Source organism: Chrysochloris asiatica, unplaced genomic scaffold, assembly GCF_000296735.1.
Source record: "Chrysochloris asiatica unplaced genomic scaffold, ChrAsi1.0 scaffold00038, whole genome shotgun sequence".
Taxonomy (NCBI): domain Eukaryota; kingdom Metazoa; phylum Chordata; class Mammalia; order Afrosoricida; family Chrysochloridae; genus Chrysochloris; species Chrysochloris asiatica.
The window spans coordinates 10,061,229-10,077,573 of record NW_006408556.1 but is presented as its reverse complement, the minus strand read 5'-3'; the positions used below and the strand labels follow the sequence as shown (position 1 = coordinate 10,077,573).

At 45.2% G+C, this 16,345-nt stretch overlaps 1 protein-coding gene across 2 annotated transcripts in view; it reads right to left on the bottom strand.

The window, feature by feature from the left end:
• DAAM2 (dishevelled associated activator of morphogenesis 2) overlaps positions 1 to 16,345 on the bottom strand; it is a 56,210-nt gene that overhangs the window by 23,127 nt on the left and 16,738 nt on the right. For both annotated transcript variants that reach the window (XM_006860431.1, XM_006860432.1), the window contains exons 7-13: positions 14,563 to 14,666; positions 13,038 to 13,104; positions 11,874 to 11,991; positions 9,095 to 9,233; positions 4,284 to 4,342; positions 4,001 to 4,185; positions 2,729 to 3,028 (exon numbers count right to left, since the gene is read on the bottom strand). In XM_006860431.1, coding sequence (XP_006860493.1) covers positions 2,729 to 3,028; positions 4,001 to 4,185; positions 4,284 to 4,342; positions 9,095 to 9,233; positions 11,874 to 11,991; positions 13,038 to 13,104; positions 14,563 to 14,666 — 972 coding nt within the window. The remainder of the gene's footprint in view (positions 1 to 2,728; positions 3,029 to 4,000; positions 4,186 to 4,283; positions 4,343 to 9,094; positions 9,234 to 11,873; positions 11,992 to 13,037; positions 13,105 to 14,562; positions 14,667 to 16,345) is intronic.

Below are 16,345 nucleotides of genomic sequence, written 5' to 3'. Positions count from 1 at the left end.
GAGGAAAGAGGTCCGAATGGAAACCGGAAACACAAGGAGGAAGTGGGAAGAACGCAGTTCCATTGTGGGGATTGCAGGTAATGTCACAAATCAGAATGTGTAAGAACTGGTGAGTGGAAAAGCATTCTGTTCTACAAACTTTGACCCAAATAACACACACATACACACACAAATTTCTGTTGCGATAACAGGTTCTTAAATGTTGTTTGCTGTCCTGTACCCTCCACCTCTTCTACCAAGAAATGCCTGCCGTCCATCCATCATCTCCCCATTGCCTAGTCAACCAAATCTACACTATCTAGTCTAGCAATGAAGCTCCAACCTCCCCTAGAGCCCTGGGGAGTTTATATCAACTTTATTAGTAGTAGGCCCCAGAGAGAAGCCCCCACTAAGCACAAATCTCCATCCGATGAAAACATTGTAAACATCTTAGGAGCTTTGTCTTCCTCTTCCCTGACTGTTGGCGGGTCAACTTTTCATGCAGTTAAAATAAAATGGTTTTGTTTCAATCGTGAGCAATTAGCGTTTCCTCGTAGCCCCAGGGACTCTGGTTCTGCAGAGCTGTTTGCCTGCTGCCACGCATTCAGTCCTCCTCATGACTACAGAGGGGTAGCCACAGAGCATGGCTGTGCAGTGTAGCTGTCACAAATCTTAACCATCATGCTTCCAAACGCTGCTAACAGGTGGCTTTACAACACTCATAACTCATATTGGAGATATTATCAGATGCCCAGGAGTCTACCAATGAACTAGATTTCTACCCCATCTTTCCACCCAGATTATGAATCAGAGGTTGGAAGGAATCTTAGGGATCATTTCATAGACAAGTGAGTTTCACAGGTCATACAACTTAGAAGCCAGGATGGTGAGACTTCATCTCTCATACTTCACACGTTATCAGAAGGGACCAGTCCCTGGAGAAAGACATCATGTTTGATAAAGTGGAGAGTCAGGGTAAAACAGGAAGACCCCAACAAGATGGACTGGCACAGTGGCAGCAGCAATGGGCTCAAATGAAACAATTGTGAAAATGGCATAGGACTAGGAAGTATGCAAAGGGTTGCTATGGGTAAGAACCAACTCAATGGCATGTAACAACAACAACAGCTAGTTAGGGTCAAGCTCGGTTTGGTTAGTGGTTAGATCCACTCTTTCAACCTATCCTTAGGATCTCTAGGTGTTTCCTTGAACACATTTCCTAATCTTAATGTTCCTGGGCTGTTAACTGAAAGACAGATTGCTTATGTCTACTCAGAGGTGCCCTGGAAGAAAGACCTGGCAATCTAGTTTGAAAAACCAGCCATTTAGAATCTTAAGGAACTCACACATGGAGTTGGGAGAACTCAGCAGCAGTTGATTGGTTTTTTGGTCAACCTTTTAGAATATGTCATACTCATGATGTCATACTCTCCATTTTGGCTCCCTGTAAAGGCCTTGCAAAGCTGGTCTGCTCTTAGAAGAAGGTGACTAAAAAAGAGCTGGCCCCCTAACAATCCCTAATGTCTTCCTACTAGAGTCTCCTGTGAGTTCAAGTTTCAGCACAAACAGAACAAAAAAATACAGTTAGGAATTCCCCAGGAGTTAGTCCAATAAGCCCATCAAATAAGGTCACAGTAGATTCATTTGTCCCAGTTCCAAATTAATGTCTGCAGGACAGGTGTTGAAGTGTGGGTGTGGGTCAGGCAAATTGCAGCCAGTTGCCACTGATTTGACCTCAGGGCCAAAGCCATTCGTCCTCTAAATAAAATGACAACAGCAAAAAAATCAAACCAGTTGCCATCGAGTTGACCCTGACTCACGGTAACCTCATGTGTGTCAGAGAACTGTACTCCAAAGGAAGTGTCCTTTATGAGGTCAGACCTCTGGCAGAACTTGAGTTGCCAACCTTTCAGTTAGTAGTTGCACTCTGAACCATTTGTGTCACCCAGGGACTCCTGGTCCTCCTAATAAGACTTGCCAATTTACAGAACCAGCGATAGGACTTGGCTGAGGCTGGAACTGCCCTTCAATTACCAGGTTCTAATGAGACCCAGGGCATCGCTACTCTATGCTTGTGCAAGTTTGGGAAAGGAATCAACTCCTACACTTGGACCCAGGAATGGTGATTACTCTTGGATCAAACTCATGAGAGCCTGTCAGAACTGGTCTGTGAAATGTGACCACTGCTGTGGACCGTCCCCCAGGGAGTTCGTCTGAGAGTGACGTGGCTGCTCTCTCACAGCATCAGTCTCTTCATTGCAAGGATTCCGAGGCCTCAGCATCTTAGCCTTGCTACCCCCAGTCATGGCCTTATCCCTTCAGTTCTTTGTGTACACTGCCTTGATTTTTACCATCTGTAGACCTTGATCCAACCTCTTCTCTGTTTTCTATTCTCTTCCTCAACTTGACTCTGTCCTTGAACTTCCAGGGTCAATTGCTTGACCCATCTCCTGCTCTGGTGTCTCTATTACTCCACTAACCCAATACCACAAATTCCACTGGTAGGTGACTTTGCTAATGTGAGAACTGCCAGTTGCCAACCATCTCCTCCCAGGGTTGATATTTCCTCCAGTACTGAGGGAGCTGTGGGGCATCAGTCATTCCATCTTCTGTAGCCACTGTGTCTAGCCTTGCCCTTCACCAAGGAAGGAGCCCAGAGTGGTGATCTGCAAACAGTGGTGCATCAGTCCAAGTGCTGATCCTACTGACAGCAGGGAAAGGACTCACTGACCCAGTCCTGGTGACTCACCTCATTCAGCTTGACCCAGTTGAAAGACTTCAGCGGATGGGAAGGCTGGGGAACATGCTTCTTCCTGAGTAGGGTATCGTTGCTAGGGAAGGTGTCCGGAGGGCGGGGCAGGCCCATGCTGAAGCAAGGTGGGGCACCTGGAGGAATGGGAGGTCCACCAGGTGGAAGGGGTGGCGGTGGAGGTGGAGGGCAGCAGGCAAAGGGTAGAGGTGGTGGGGGTGGAGGCAGGTCGTTGGTTGTCATCAAGGAAGACAAGGCAAGTGGGCCCCCAGGGGGAGGCAAGGAGGATGCAGGGCCTGTCTGTAGGGAGACAGTAAAAGCACAAGACAGAGCCATCAGTAACGATTCCATTCAGGTCTCTCACCACTATTCTGCTCCTTACTCTCAATTTCCATTTGAGTTGGAGTCCCGGTGTGACACTGTGGGTTAATGTGCTGGACTGCAAAGTCAATGAACCGCAAGGTCGGCGGTTCAAGTTCACCAGCTGCTCCTTGGAAACGCTATACAGGGTCCCTAGGGGTAGGCATTGACTTGACGGCACTTCACAACACCACCACTGCCATTCAGTTGATTCCATCTCCTAACAGCCCTGTGGAAGCAGACAGAGCACTCCTCCCTAGGGTTTCCAAGGCTACCATGTTTACCAAAGTAGACTGCCTCAGCCTTCTCCCACGGAATGGTTGATGGGTCCAAACCATTGAACTTTCACTTTGCATCCCATCACTTAAGCCACTGTGCCACCAGGGTTCCTTTTCCATCTAGATTACACTCCAAATCCTCAGGCCTCTCCCACATATATTTAAACTCCCACCCCAACTTCCTCTTCCTGCATCTCAAACACCCAACTCACACACACAGAGACACAACTATACAACCACTAACACATACATGCAAGCACACACAGACTCTGGACCATCCATCATAGTCACCACAGTGTCATAAAGGGCAGCGCTGACACACCCAGCTGAGAAGTCAGGGGGAGACCAAATCCCACCTGAACTCTGCTTTGCAAGATCTAGTTCCTTGGTCAATGTTACCCAGAGGAAGAAACATTACTTTTTCTACTTAATCAGAGATGCCATCTAGATTACTGTGGGACACTGCCAGCCTTTGCAGTCTCAGGGGTCTCCCTGTTTCCTGGCCTGAAGTCTCCCTCTCTCTTCTACCTCAATCTCAGTTCCTTGGCCCCTCCCCACACTTACTCTACCCACTCTGCCCAGAAGTCTAGGGTCTCAGCTCAACTATGGGAAAGGGAAAAGGGTGCCCGCGTACTGAAATTTCACTGAGTTGGGCTACCAGCTCTGCTACTTGTTCCCGAGCCTGGCGTAGCTCCTGGGACTCTCGGGCCAGCTTGTCCTTCATCTTGTTCAGCGTCCGCATCATCTCCTCCTTCTCCAAGGTCTTCGTCTCACATTCCCTCTCCTTCCTCTCCAGCCGGCTCACCAGCTCCGTGTGATCTGAGATGGAGGTGAACAGGAGAGGACATGAATACATGTGTGTATTCACGTCCATGGGAGGATAAGCTCATGCTGCAGGTTTAGGTAGAACCCCTCACCTCTCCGGAACTTCTCAGCCTGGTCTCGCCATTGTTTCACTTCATTCTCATTGATGAGCCTGGAGACAGAGAAAGAGGGGAGAGGATGGTGTGACTACCGGTCATCTACTTACAGTTTCCAGAAGACACGTCATCCCTCCATTCCACACGCTGGCACCCTGATCACCAATCTGTCCAGCCACACCTGTAGGCTAGGATTTAATTTCCCAGGTCTCTATCCTATCCAGTTCTCATGTGTCTCTTCTTGGACTGGGAAAGCTGAAAGAACTCTTAGATGTTCTGACCCAACCCTTCTGTGACCCAGTTGAGTCTCAGAGACCAGAGACAGGAATGACAATTAATTAACTGTAGAACTAGGACTCAATCTCAGGCTTCCCTTAGCTATAAAATGACTTGTACATCTGTTAAAAATGATTTTCTGCAGTTAAGAAAGAAAGACGTTGGCCCTACCATGGCCAGAATTTCCAAGCCCAGCAAAGACCAAGGTGTAAGTATGAAGAAATTACCCCACATCGTATAACACAGGGTGAGTGTCTTCATGTTAAAGATGAGATATATCTGAAACACTCACATAAACTCTAAGAGCAGGGTGTTAACATTAAGCTTTCATTTCAATATCAAGGTCTAAAGGAGCAATGAAACCCAAAGTGAGAGAGCTCAACAATAATTTCCTTTGTAAACCTGAAACGCTAAGAATTAGATCCATGATGCTTGGCCTCTCAGCCTGATCAAGGATCTAAAGATGGAAAAAAATGAAGACAGAGTAGCATTTTGAGAAGAAAATTCTTTAGAAAGAGCCATTGTCAAGGTCCCCTGGGCCGGTATGGGGTTTTACCTCCATGACAAAAGTCCTAGTGAAGGAGTTTCTTTGGGCCCACCCAGAGCATTTTGACACATATGTTCCAACATTGGGAGGGAAGGATAGTGGACTGGAGTCTGTATTGGGGTCATGGAAATCCAGAGGCAAAGATGGATCGATGGTGTGCTGGAAGCTGTCCGTAGTCCTAGAGGTTGTCAGAACAAGAGATCAGATGAGGGTCTTCAACGGATCAGATGTAAACCTTAAAGAGGAATTGGGTTGAAGCTATTTTAATTCCTGTCCAAGCGGTCCATCTGGGGGAAAACTGGAAGCATCAATAGAGTAAGTCTGTGTGTCTTGGATCATCAGTAGTCCCAGAACCAATGAAAGGGATGGAAACAGTCAACTAGCTGATTGGGGAAAACACACAAACAAAACCACATGGCAGAGGGCATTTCAACACATACATATTTATGTGTGCTGCAAATAGATCCAAAGATATTGTAGGGCATACAGTGGGCAAAGTTAGGAAAACTCCCTAGCCATAGCCAAACACCTTGAGGGAATGTCCACTGGACTTGGAGACCTAGACTCACAGCCTATGGGGGATACCATGGTCACTTGGCATAACAACATCCACAAAGACAATGGTCTACATATTACTTTGTGAGTAGCGACTGGGGCCTTAAAATACTGCCACTGCCACCTGAGACACAACTAGTAGTCTTTCCATGTCCGAAACAAAGAGTGAAGAAAATCAAAGACACTGAAACAATTCGTCCTAAGGAGTAATCAGCCATGCACCCTACAGCCTCTACTACCCTGAGACCAGAAGAATTAAAGAAGAAAATCGTGGCATCAGGATTGGAGGAAGACTCATTAACAACCTGCAATATGCAGATGATACAACCTTGTTTGCTGAAAGTGAAAAGGACAAAAAATACTTACTGATGGAAATCAAAGACCACAGCCTTCAGTATGGATTGCATCTCAATGTAAAAAAAATAAAAAACCTCACCAGTGGACAAATAAGCAACGTTCTTTATCAATGGAAAAAACATTGAAATTGTCAAGGACTTCATTCTTCTTGGATCAACCATCAACACTCACGGAAGCAGCAGTCAAAAAATCAAATGATTGCATTAGGCAAATCTGCTGCACAAGACCTTTTTAAAGTGTTAAAGAGCAAAGATGTCAGCTTGGCTGACCCAAGCCACGGTATTTCCTGTAACCTCATATGTAGGCGAAAGCTGGACAGGGAATAAGGAAGACTGTAAAAGAATTGATGCTTTTGAGTTATGGTGTTGGAGGAGAATATTGAAGTACCACGGGCTGCCAAGGGAACAGACCAATCTGTGTTGGAAGAAGTGCAGCCAGAGCGCTCTTTGTAGGTCAGGATGGCCAAACTTTGTCTCTCATACTTCGGACATATTGTCAGGAGGGACCAGTAGCTGGAGAAGGATATCATGTTTGGTAAGGTGGAGGGTCTGAGAAAAAGAGGAAGACCCCCAGAGAGATGGATAGGCAAAATGGTAGCATTAATGGGCTCAAGCGTAGCAACAATAATGAGGTTGGCCCAGGATCAAGCAGTGTTTCATTCTGTTGTGCATAGGGTATCTATGAGTCGGTACCGACTTGATGGCACCTAACAACAACAAGTCATCTCTACTGATTACTCTGTTCAGGATCACAGTAGAAGGTTCTGGGTAGAGAGGGAGCAAAAAAAAATGTAGAAGAATATTTTAATTCTCAAAAAGACCAGATTTACTGGTCTGATAGCAACTAGTGGATCGCCCGCGACTGTGGCCTTAGACACGCCTCCTACCTGGAACTGAACCCCACTTTCCCTCAGGGATCAACAGCTAGCCAAACAATTGTTGTTGTTGTTGTGATGTGCCGTGGAGTCGGTTCCGACTCATAGTGACCCTACACAGGGTTTCCGAGGCTGTAAATCTTTACGGGAGCAGACCGCCTCATCTTTCTCCCGCGGAACTGCTGGTAGTTTTGAACTGCTGACCTTGTGGCTCGCAGCCCGATTCGATTCGTAACCACTACGCTACCAGAGGTCCTTCACAATAGACAGGCGAATAGAGTGAATAACAGCACAGGGAGGACTGTACTTCTCTGCAGCATTTGCCTATAAAGAAAGTTCAGAAGACAGGAAGGGACAGGAAAGAAGGACACATGGAAACAGGGGACCCAGAGAGGAAGTAGGAAGGATGCTGTTACATTGAGAGGATTGCAACCTATGTCATGAAACAAAGTGTGTATAAATTACTGAAAAGAAAACTCATTTGCTCTGTAAGCTTTCACCCAAACTACAATAAAACAAAACAAAAGAAACGGAAAAAGTGAAAATCAAACTTCCATCGCCAGTGACCTAGGTTTTGTAGAGAGAGATGCCCAGAAAGGAACCTCTGAAGATCCCAGGAACGTAATCATATGTACCAAGCCCAGAGTGTGAGAAGCCTGCTTACTAAATCACCTGAACAAGTAAGACTTTTCCCCTCTCTTCCTCCTGCCCTCATGCTGACTCTGGAGAAAGTGGCTAGCTCGTGGGAGGGAGAATGGGAGAAAAGGTTAGAGGGGAAACTGAGAGCAGAGTAAAGAAAGAAGCCAACCATCTCCCTCACACACACACACCTTCCCACTGTAGTCTCCCAGTCCCAGCCGGGGAGAGAGGGAGGATGATTTAAGGCGAAATCAAGTCTAGAATGTTGATTCACATCTGGGATTAGTCCTGCTCAGACATGAGACAGTTGACAGTTTAAAGTGACCTTCATTCAGACTTCTATTACTCAAAAAGGGGCACAAATGTCATTGGGCCCGAGTAGTTTTCATCTTTGATGGAAGAAAACTTTCTCTACTAAACAGTGCAAGGAAACAAAAATAAAGCCACATTTTGATGACTTTACTGGCTGCACTAGTTCAATGAACCAGTTAGGTCTTCAAGTAGATCAACAGCCAATTATTTATGCTAATTAAAACAATAGCATAAAAAGTTCAGAAATGTTGTTTTCCACTTGGATTTGGAATACAAAATAATAAATCATTTAAAGCCAATTTACCTCCTTAAGGGCAGCTGACTCAGAATCACACCAAAAGTCAAGTGAAGGATTCTAATTAAAAATCAATGTGTTAATGTAAGGTTTTATTATTAATTGATGTGCTTTTTAATTTGTTTCTCTGTGTTTCCCTAAACCCATAGTCAGAAAAAGATGATAAGCCAAAAGACTGATCTGACAGGCCTTGTCCAACAGCCTCATATTTAGTGGTCAGCAAATTTTCTGTAAAGGATCAGGGAGTAAATATTTTCAGTTTTGCAGAGCACATACAGTCTCTGAGGCATTTTCTTTCTTGTTAATTTGTTTTTAACAATACTTTAAGAATGTGAAAACTATTCCTAGCTCAGGGGTCATAGGAAAACCAGCTGGAGGATCAGATTCAGCCCGCTAGCCATAGTTTTTGCTGATCCCTGGTTTATGCTAATGTATTTAAATGCCCTCTGTATCCAATCCATTCAGTGGGTTTTTGAGAATTACCCCAAAATCAGGTGACTATTTAAATTTAAATGGATTATAATTAAAATTAAAATTAGTCACATGACAAATATGGCTAGTGGGTACCACACTGGTAAATATAGATAAGGAACATGTCTGTTATCTCAAAGAATTCTATTGTAAAGCACAGCTCAAAACTCATTTGCCAGAAGAGATTGTGGGTAAAACAAATGTTTGTTGTGCTCAGCTTCTAACTGAAAGGATGGAGGTTTGAGTCTACCCAGAGGCATCTCAGAAGAAAGGAATCGTGATCTACTTCTGGGAAACCAGCCATGAAAGATACAGTGGAGCACAGTTCTACTCTGACACACGTGAAGTTGCATGAGTAGAATCAACTAAGGCTACTGGTCTCATTTGAGAGAGAGAGAGCTGAGATTTCACTGGTGAGATCCAGTCAGGGTCAAAGACAGGGAAGAAGAAGGAAGAAAGGGCAAAGACTGGTCACCGCTCACATGTTGACGATGTTCTTGACGTTGAAGTTCTCCAATGGAGCCAGGTCAGGGTCCACTCCCCTCTCATCCTGGAGGACAATCTGCTGGATGATGCGGTCCAGAAGCTGCCACTGCTGGAAGTAGCCACCATTCCGCTTGTCTGAGGGGTGACAAGAAACATGTGTTTACTGAGCTCTGAAGCCCTGTCCTAATGTCACTGCTGGGGTGTGTGAGGTGCCAGACTGGTGAGGTATGCCTTTCCCCACCCTTGGCAATCTCCCACTCTGATGGAGAAGACAGTGTGGTTGCAGCTGATGAAGAGGCACAAATCCCATAATCTCTGGATTATCTGAAACTGATCTACAAATATGTCAACCTATTCAACATATTTCTCTACTCCGGAAATGCTGCCTGGCTGCTTTTCCTCCATGCTTTCACTCTATGCATCCTATGTCCTGGGAATGCAAATTGCTTTCTACATTATCTCAAAAAAAGAGAAAAAGAATGAAAGACAGCATCATTAAGTACAGTAAATATGCTTTAATATATAAAGTTTTTGAAATAATGAAGTTTCTAAGAATGTTTTTAAGTTAGGATTACCTATGGTATTGTTTTCAAAAGAAAGATGAATGGAAAATAATTGCAAATGTGCACTGAGAGAGAGACAGAATGGATTACAGAAGTGAAGCATGGCATCCAGGAAGACTTCTTAGTGGAGGTGACCTTGAAGTATGAAAGCAAATGTAGCACATGATATGTTAGATCTCACAGGGTTCTAGTCCCTCCCTCCCAAATCATCAACTGGATAGATGTGAACTTCACTTTCACATGACTGCCACAAGTCTCCCCTAATGATTCTGTGTCCCAATAGCTTTGTTTCTACTGGTCATCAAGGGAGATCAACCATAGGAATTTTTCCATCAAAGTTAAAGCACAATGTCTTCTCAATAGAAAGTTAAGTCCACAAAGGCCAATTTGGGGGCAGAACAGAAGGACCCATTCGCATTGCCAGGCACAGGACTCTTGGGAGCAAAAGTCATGTGTCCCGAGGACTTCCCATGTTTCTCATGATGACTATCTAGGCTGAATTTTGAAGAACTGATAGTTTCCTGGTCAACATGGTAGTGTTTAGCTTCCTTCGTACCACTCCACCCAATACAATCATTGAAAAGTTCCAGATACTTCCATTTGTCTCTCATCCAGGAAAACTGGGCAAATGTAGGCTGCTGGTTTGCAGAAATAGAATATGTTTCATCAAAAGCCCTGGCAGCAAAGACATGAAAATTCTTCCATATACAAGAGAATGATCTCAGCTTCAGGTTCTTTCACTGCAAAATGGAAATGCTAATGCATACCCTTTGGGTCATGGAGATTTAAAGGTGCTATGGTAGAAGATCTGGTATCATGCTTGGTTACTGTTACCATCACCATGATTACCAACACCACCATCATCAGCACTAAGAGACTCCTGCCAGGTTGACCATCACAATGGACTATGCTGATTTTCAAGATATTGTATTTTATAAACAGCCTAAATACCACATGTTGTAGTTAAAGCTCATTTCAAATTATATTTTGGGGAGCTCTGGTAGCCTAATGGTTATGAATCAGGCTGCAAACCTCAAGGTCAGCAGTTTGAAACTACCGGCTGTTCCAGGAGAAAGATGAGGCTTTCTGCTGCCATAAAGGTTTACAGCCTCAGAAATCCTGTACAGGGTCGCTATGAGTTGGAACTGACTCCACGGCACATAACAACAACAACATTAGTAATTATGGAGTCCTGGTGTGGTGCTGTGGGATAAGGCACTAGACTACAAGATCAGTTTGAACACAAGGTCAGCGGTTCAAAATCACCAGCTGCTCCTTGGAAACCCTGTACAGGGTCACTATGAGATGAAACCAACTCAATGGCACTTAACAACAACCACATTAATAATTATGAAGTCCTGATGAGGATAAGCACTGGACTGCCAACCACAAGGTCAGTGGTTCAAACCCACCAAGCGGTCACCCCTCGGAAACCCTATACAGGGCTGCTATGAGTCAGAACTAACTCAACAGTACTTAACAACAACAATAGTAATTATGGAGTCCTGGTGTGGTGCTGTAGCATAAGCACTGGACTGCTAAGGTCAGTGGTTCAAATCCACCAGCTGCTTCTTGGAAATCCTATACAGAGTTACTATGAGTCAGAACAAACTCAATGGCATTTACCAATAACTATATTAGTAGTTATACGTAAATTATTTAATCACTGTGTATGCCTAGGTCTTGAGAACTTAACCACCTGGTCTTGTAGTCACTAACATTTGCTATTGGTAGAGAAAGGAAGGATAAAGGAGTTGGGGTGGGAAGCCAGCAAGGACTAGACGGAGGAGTACAAGAAACATTTAAAAAGGCATGCTCATTCCACATCTGTGCTACCCTCCCAAACACAAAACTTTTTGGAACTCCCCAAGAAGACTAATCACTCCCCTATCATGAGCCGACAGCTGGAGCCATTTTAGTCTGAAAATGCAACGATCAAGCTACTGCTTGTTGGCCTGGGATGTTGGAGTTGCTCAGGGCCAAGTCCCCAGCTCCTCCCCTGGGTGACAGTGGAAATTACTCTATTTTCTTGGCCTCAAGAAGGGAAGCAAGCACAAGGGTCTGATTCCTTTGGACTGGCCTCCCGAGGGGGCCGGCGATGGGAACATATTCAGACTCTCTCACCAGAGGACCCTGTAGTCTTGTCTCAGCCTGCCCTGAGAGCTGGGGCTTGCAGGGCCCAGCTAGAAATCAGCAAGTACAGGGCACTCACAGGGTATTTGCAGGCAGTGGTGCAGGACAGAGAGTAGGCAGGGGTAGGCCTCTGTATACTTCAGCTTCTTGTGGATCAGCTCAAACATCTGGGATGCACTCTTGGTGTCAATGTGGACCTGGGGGAATACAGGGGCTGGAGTTATGGGGAGCATAGAAGGGAGCGGAATAAGAGAGTAAGAGAGGGAAGAGCCTGCTCCCATTCACTGGGTTCCATCTCACGGGCGAGTTTTCCTTCCCTGCCTCTGTCCTGAGAAAGGAAGAGCGAGACAGATCCATTACACAAACCAAGGTTCCTGAATCTTGGCACTATTGGCATTTGCAACTGGACAATACTTTGTCATGGCACTGCCCTGTGTCTTGCAGAATGTTCAGCAGCACCTACTCACTAGAGCCCAGTAGCACCCTCCGCCTCAAGTTGTGACAAACAAAACTGGGGATCGGGGAGGATAGGGTAGACATGCTTTTAGGTGGGAACTACTGATCCAAATGAAGGGAAGGAAGCAGAGGCATAGCTGCCCAGAGGAGGAAGTGACAGGTGGAAAGGACACTGGACGTGAGGTTCAGAAACGTGGTCTTATAGCTCAGAGCCTCTATTCAACTTGGGTGACAGCAGGCAAGCTGTTTTTAACCTCTCTGACCTCAAATTCTCCATCTCAGGCCTTCAGTGATGAAATAGTGGATGGTTCTGTGTAACTATGAAGCACTAGCCAAAAACAGGCTTTGATTTGGACAGGGAGTTTTATAATACAAGTGTTAGGCAGTGGAGTTGTTTGTTTTCATGGTTTTAAGGCTATAATGAAAACATGGTTTGGTTTGCTAAGCATGATCTGGATAGTGATGGGAAGAGGTGACTCAGGAAATTATTCGAAGGCAGGGGGAAGTCAGCCAGGAGAGGCATTTGGGACTAATCCTGTATGAGTGGTGGTTCCCTGTCTCTTGGGGTTGCAATGTCCTTTCTTTGAAGATGCAGAAAGCACAGAAGTTCATCAGGTGAGCCCACCCTGGGTAAGATGAGGCCCCCAGATCCAGCATACTGTCATTACTCCAGAAGTAGGACCTGGTCATGGAAGGGTACCCACCAGGGACCCAGCACAGCACCGGATCTGGAGTTGTGACTTAGGGCTCAGCAGGAACCCCCATCCCACTGCCCCTGGCTCCTCACCAGGTCAAACCTCCTGGCTAGCTCCAGGTCGTCCTCATTCCGGACCATCTCGAAGAAGTCTAAGTGCCTAGATAAGAGATGGGAAATGAGAGAATCAATATCACAGTTCCCTGGAGCTCCCCATCACTACCTCTCAACATTTCACTCAGTGGAAGGGATCCCTGATGGTGCGCAAGGGGCATCCCACAGAAGCTGGAAATTAACTTCTAAACCAGCAGTCAATGACCGTAGAAATGAGTGAAAAGGGGCTATAGGACCAATATGTTGTTCTTGTTTAGTGCTACTGAGTCGGTTCCAACCCATAGCGACCCTGAATAGGGTTTCCAAAGAGCAGCTGGTGAGCTTGAACTGCTGACCTTGTAGTTCAAACTGACCTTGCAGTCCAGGGCATTAACCCACAGCGCCACCCCAGGACAGCTGAATAATGCACACAGCATTTACCCCTATCTCCTCCAAAGCAAAATCAGAAAAAACTAGCAAGCTGTAGTTTTCTTTAAGGGACTCCATGTCCCTCCTTCAGAGAGGCTAACCCAGAGTCCCCTCACCTGAGATCAGAGTTTCTCAGTCTCGGCACTACTGACACTTAGGGCTGAAACATTCTTGGTTATGAGTGGCTGTCTTCCTCATTGAAGCTCCCCTAGTCTCTAACTACTAGATGCCAATAGCAGGACTTCTCTCCAGTTGTGACAACCAAACATTGTCTTCAGCCAAATGTTCCTTGGGGGTTAAAACTATCTGCTGTCCAGAACCTGTAAAGGGGATCTTGCTCATTTTCTAGCCCCTTCCACCCGCCGACTCAACCCCAAACAGATCCATCCTCTGTCCCTTATGATCCAGTGTAATAAAATTGCCTGTACTAGCAGACTCATGGTGTGGCGCTATAGGATAAGCACTGGACTACTAACTAACCCCAGCGCCATAGTTCAAACCCACCAGCTACTCCACAGAAACCCAATACAGGGGCCTTATAAGTTGGAACCAACTCCACAGCACTGAACAACGACAATCGGCTAGTACCTCAGGGGCTCACTAGTAAGTAACACAGATCATTTCATTGTACCCTTTAGTCAACCTGAACTTTTTAAGCTGGCATTTTGGTGAGGCATTTCAGAGCTGAGCAGGAGTGCAACACAAGACATTTAGCATTCCTAGCCTCCAATGATGAGTACCAGTAGTGTCCCCCACCAGACATTTTGAAAATCAAGGAACACTCCCATATATTTTCATATGTCCCCTATAGGCTAGTACGTCTGTGGCTGAGTACATTTGACTTCATCCATCTATAAGATCAGAGATGAGACAAATGGATCAGCAAAACGGACAGTTAGGGGTATAGGCAAGAGACAGGACAAGATGGTGGGAGAGTGGTTGACCTCTACCCCCTCCCCCACCCCACAGAGCTGATTCTGAATCTATGATGGTATATGATGGGTGGGCTTCAGTAGGAGCCTTAATGAAGGTCTTGGCCATCCCAAACTGAGGCACTTCCTAGACTTTCTATGGGGACTGGTGGCTTGAGCCTTACTTGTCCAGGATGGCATTCTCATGTTGCCGGAGTTTGTCTATCACAGGCTGTATTCCCAGCATCAGGAACTCGTACCGTAGATGTAGGCGGAACTCCAGATTATCCTGGGGGTCACCAAGGGAAGACCAGACTCATTGGCTAGTTCAGGGACCCCAATTCTCAGGTGTTCCACCCCAGCTATTGTCCCACCACATCTCCTGCAGAAAGCATACCAGATGCTGAGTCAAGTCCCAGGGCCCACAAAAAGGTAAGGAAAGACATCCTTTGACTTTGTTATTTGTTTAAAAGCATGTCTACTGCCCAACTCCTTTGCCTCCTGTCTCATTTCCTTCAAGCCCTTTGTCAGTTTTCTTGTAGCTTTCAGCATCAAAGAGCAGTAGTATAATAGAATACAAGCTTCAGGATAAGACAGATCTTGGTTCAAATCCCTGCTTCACTGCTTAATAGCTTTGTAATCTTGGGAAAACTTTAGTTTCCTTATCAGCATAATTTACCTACAGGAGTGGTAGACATAGAAATTACCTGGTGATGGGTAAGTTACCAACTCATCAAAACAGATGCCAATTATAAATAGCTTGATAAAGGTAATGTCAGCATCTTTTTTTTTCCTTATTGTGAATTCAGTGAAGGTTCACAGAGCAGATCATCAGTTTTACATTCAACAAATTACATACTTTGCTTCATTACAATGATTGCAATCCCCTCCATGTACCATCAATTAACAGTATTTACCTCTAGTCACTTTAACTCTTGCATTCCTCACTGTGTCTCCTACTACATTCATCTCTCCTTTGCTAAACTTCTTCTTATATTGTATATTGCCTGCCCTGTCATCCATGTTAACATGTGTTTAACCTTCTAGTCCATGAATAACTTTCTTCCTCCCCTCCTCGTATAACCACCATAGATTGTTTCTTTTTTTAAGAAAACCTTTTCTTAACTTTTCACAACATTGGTCAAATGTAATATTTGTCCTTTTGTGATTGACTAATTTCACTTTGCAAAATGTCCTTCATGTTGTGGGGTGTTTCTCAGATTCATCATTCTTTTTCAATATTGTCTAGTATTCCATTGTGTATATGTCCCTAAGTTTGTTTAACCATTCTTCTATGGTGGTTGGTGGTTATGTGCCGTGGGGTCAGTTCTGACTCACAGCGACCCTGTACAGGGTTTCCGAGCTGTAAATCTTTACGGGAGCAGAAAGCCTCATCTTTCTCCCATGGAACAGCTGGTAGTTTTGAACTGCTGACCTTCTGTTCGCAGCCTGATTCGTAACCACTATGCCACCAGACATTTAGGCTGCCTCATCCTTTTGACATGTCTCTTGTGGTGGTGGTGTTTAAGTGTCATTGAGTCGGAATCCAACTCATGGCGACCCTGTACAGGGTTTCCAAGGAGCAACTGGTGAGTTAGAACTGCCGGCCTTAATGGCCCACACCGACGTTGCAGTTTACCGCACTAACCAGCAATGCCACACCTGAAGACCGGGTAGACAGCATATTAAAAGATCCTGTTTTCTTCTCCATTCTGCTGTCTTTGTCTCTTGGCTGGTGCATTTAGCCATTTACATTACAGTGCAATTCTCAATAGGTATGAATTAATTGCTGTCATTTTGGTACGCATTTTTTGGTGGTGTTGTTGGTTTCTTTGTTCCACATAATTGTATGCACAGAGTTCATTTTGTTTGTGGGTTTTCTTTTCTTTTATGTTGTGTTGTTGTTGTTGTTGTTGTTGTCAGGTGCCATTGAGTCAGAACCAACTCATAACGACCCCATGCACAGCA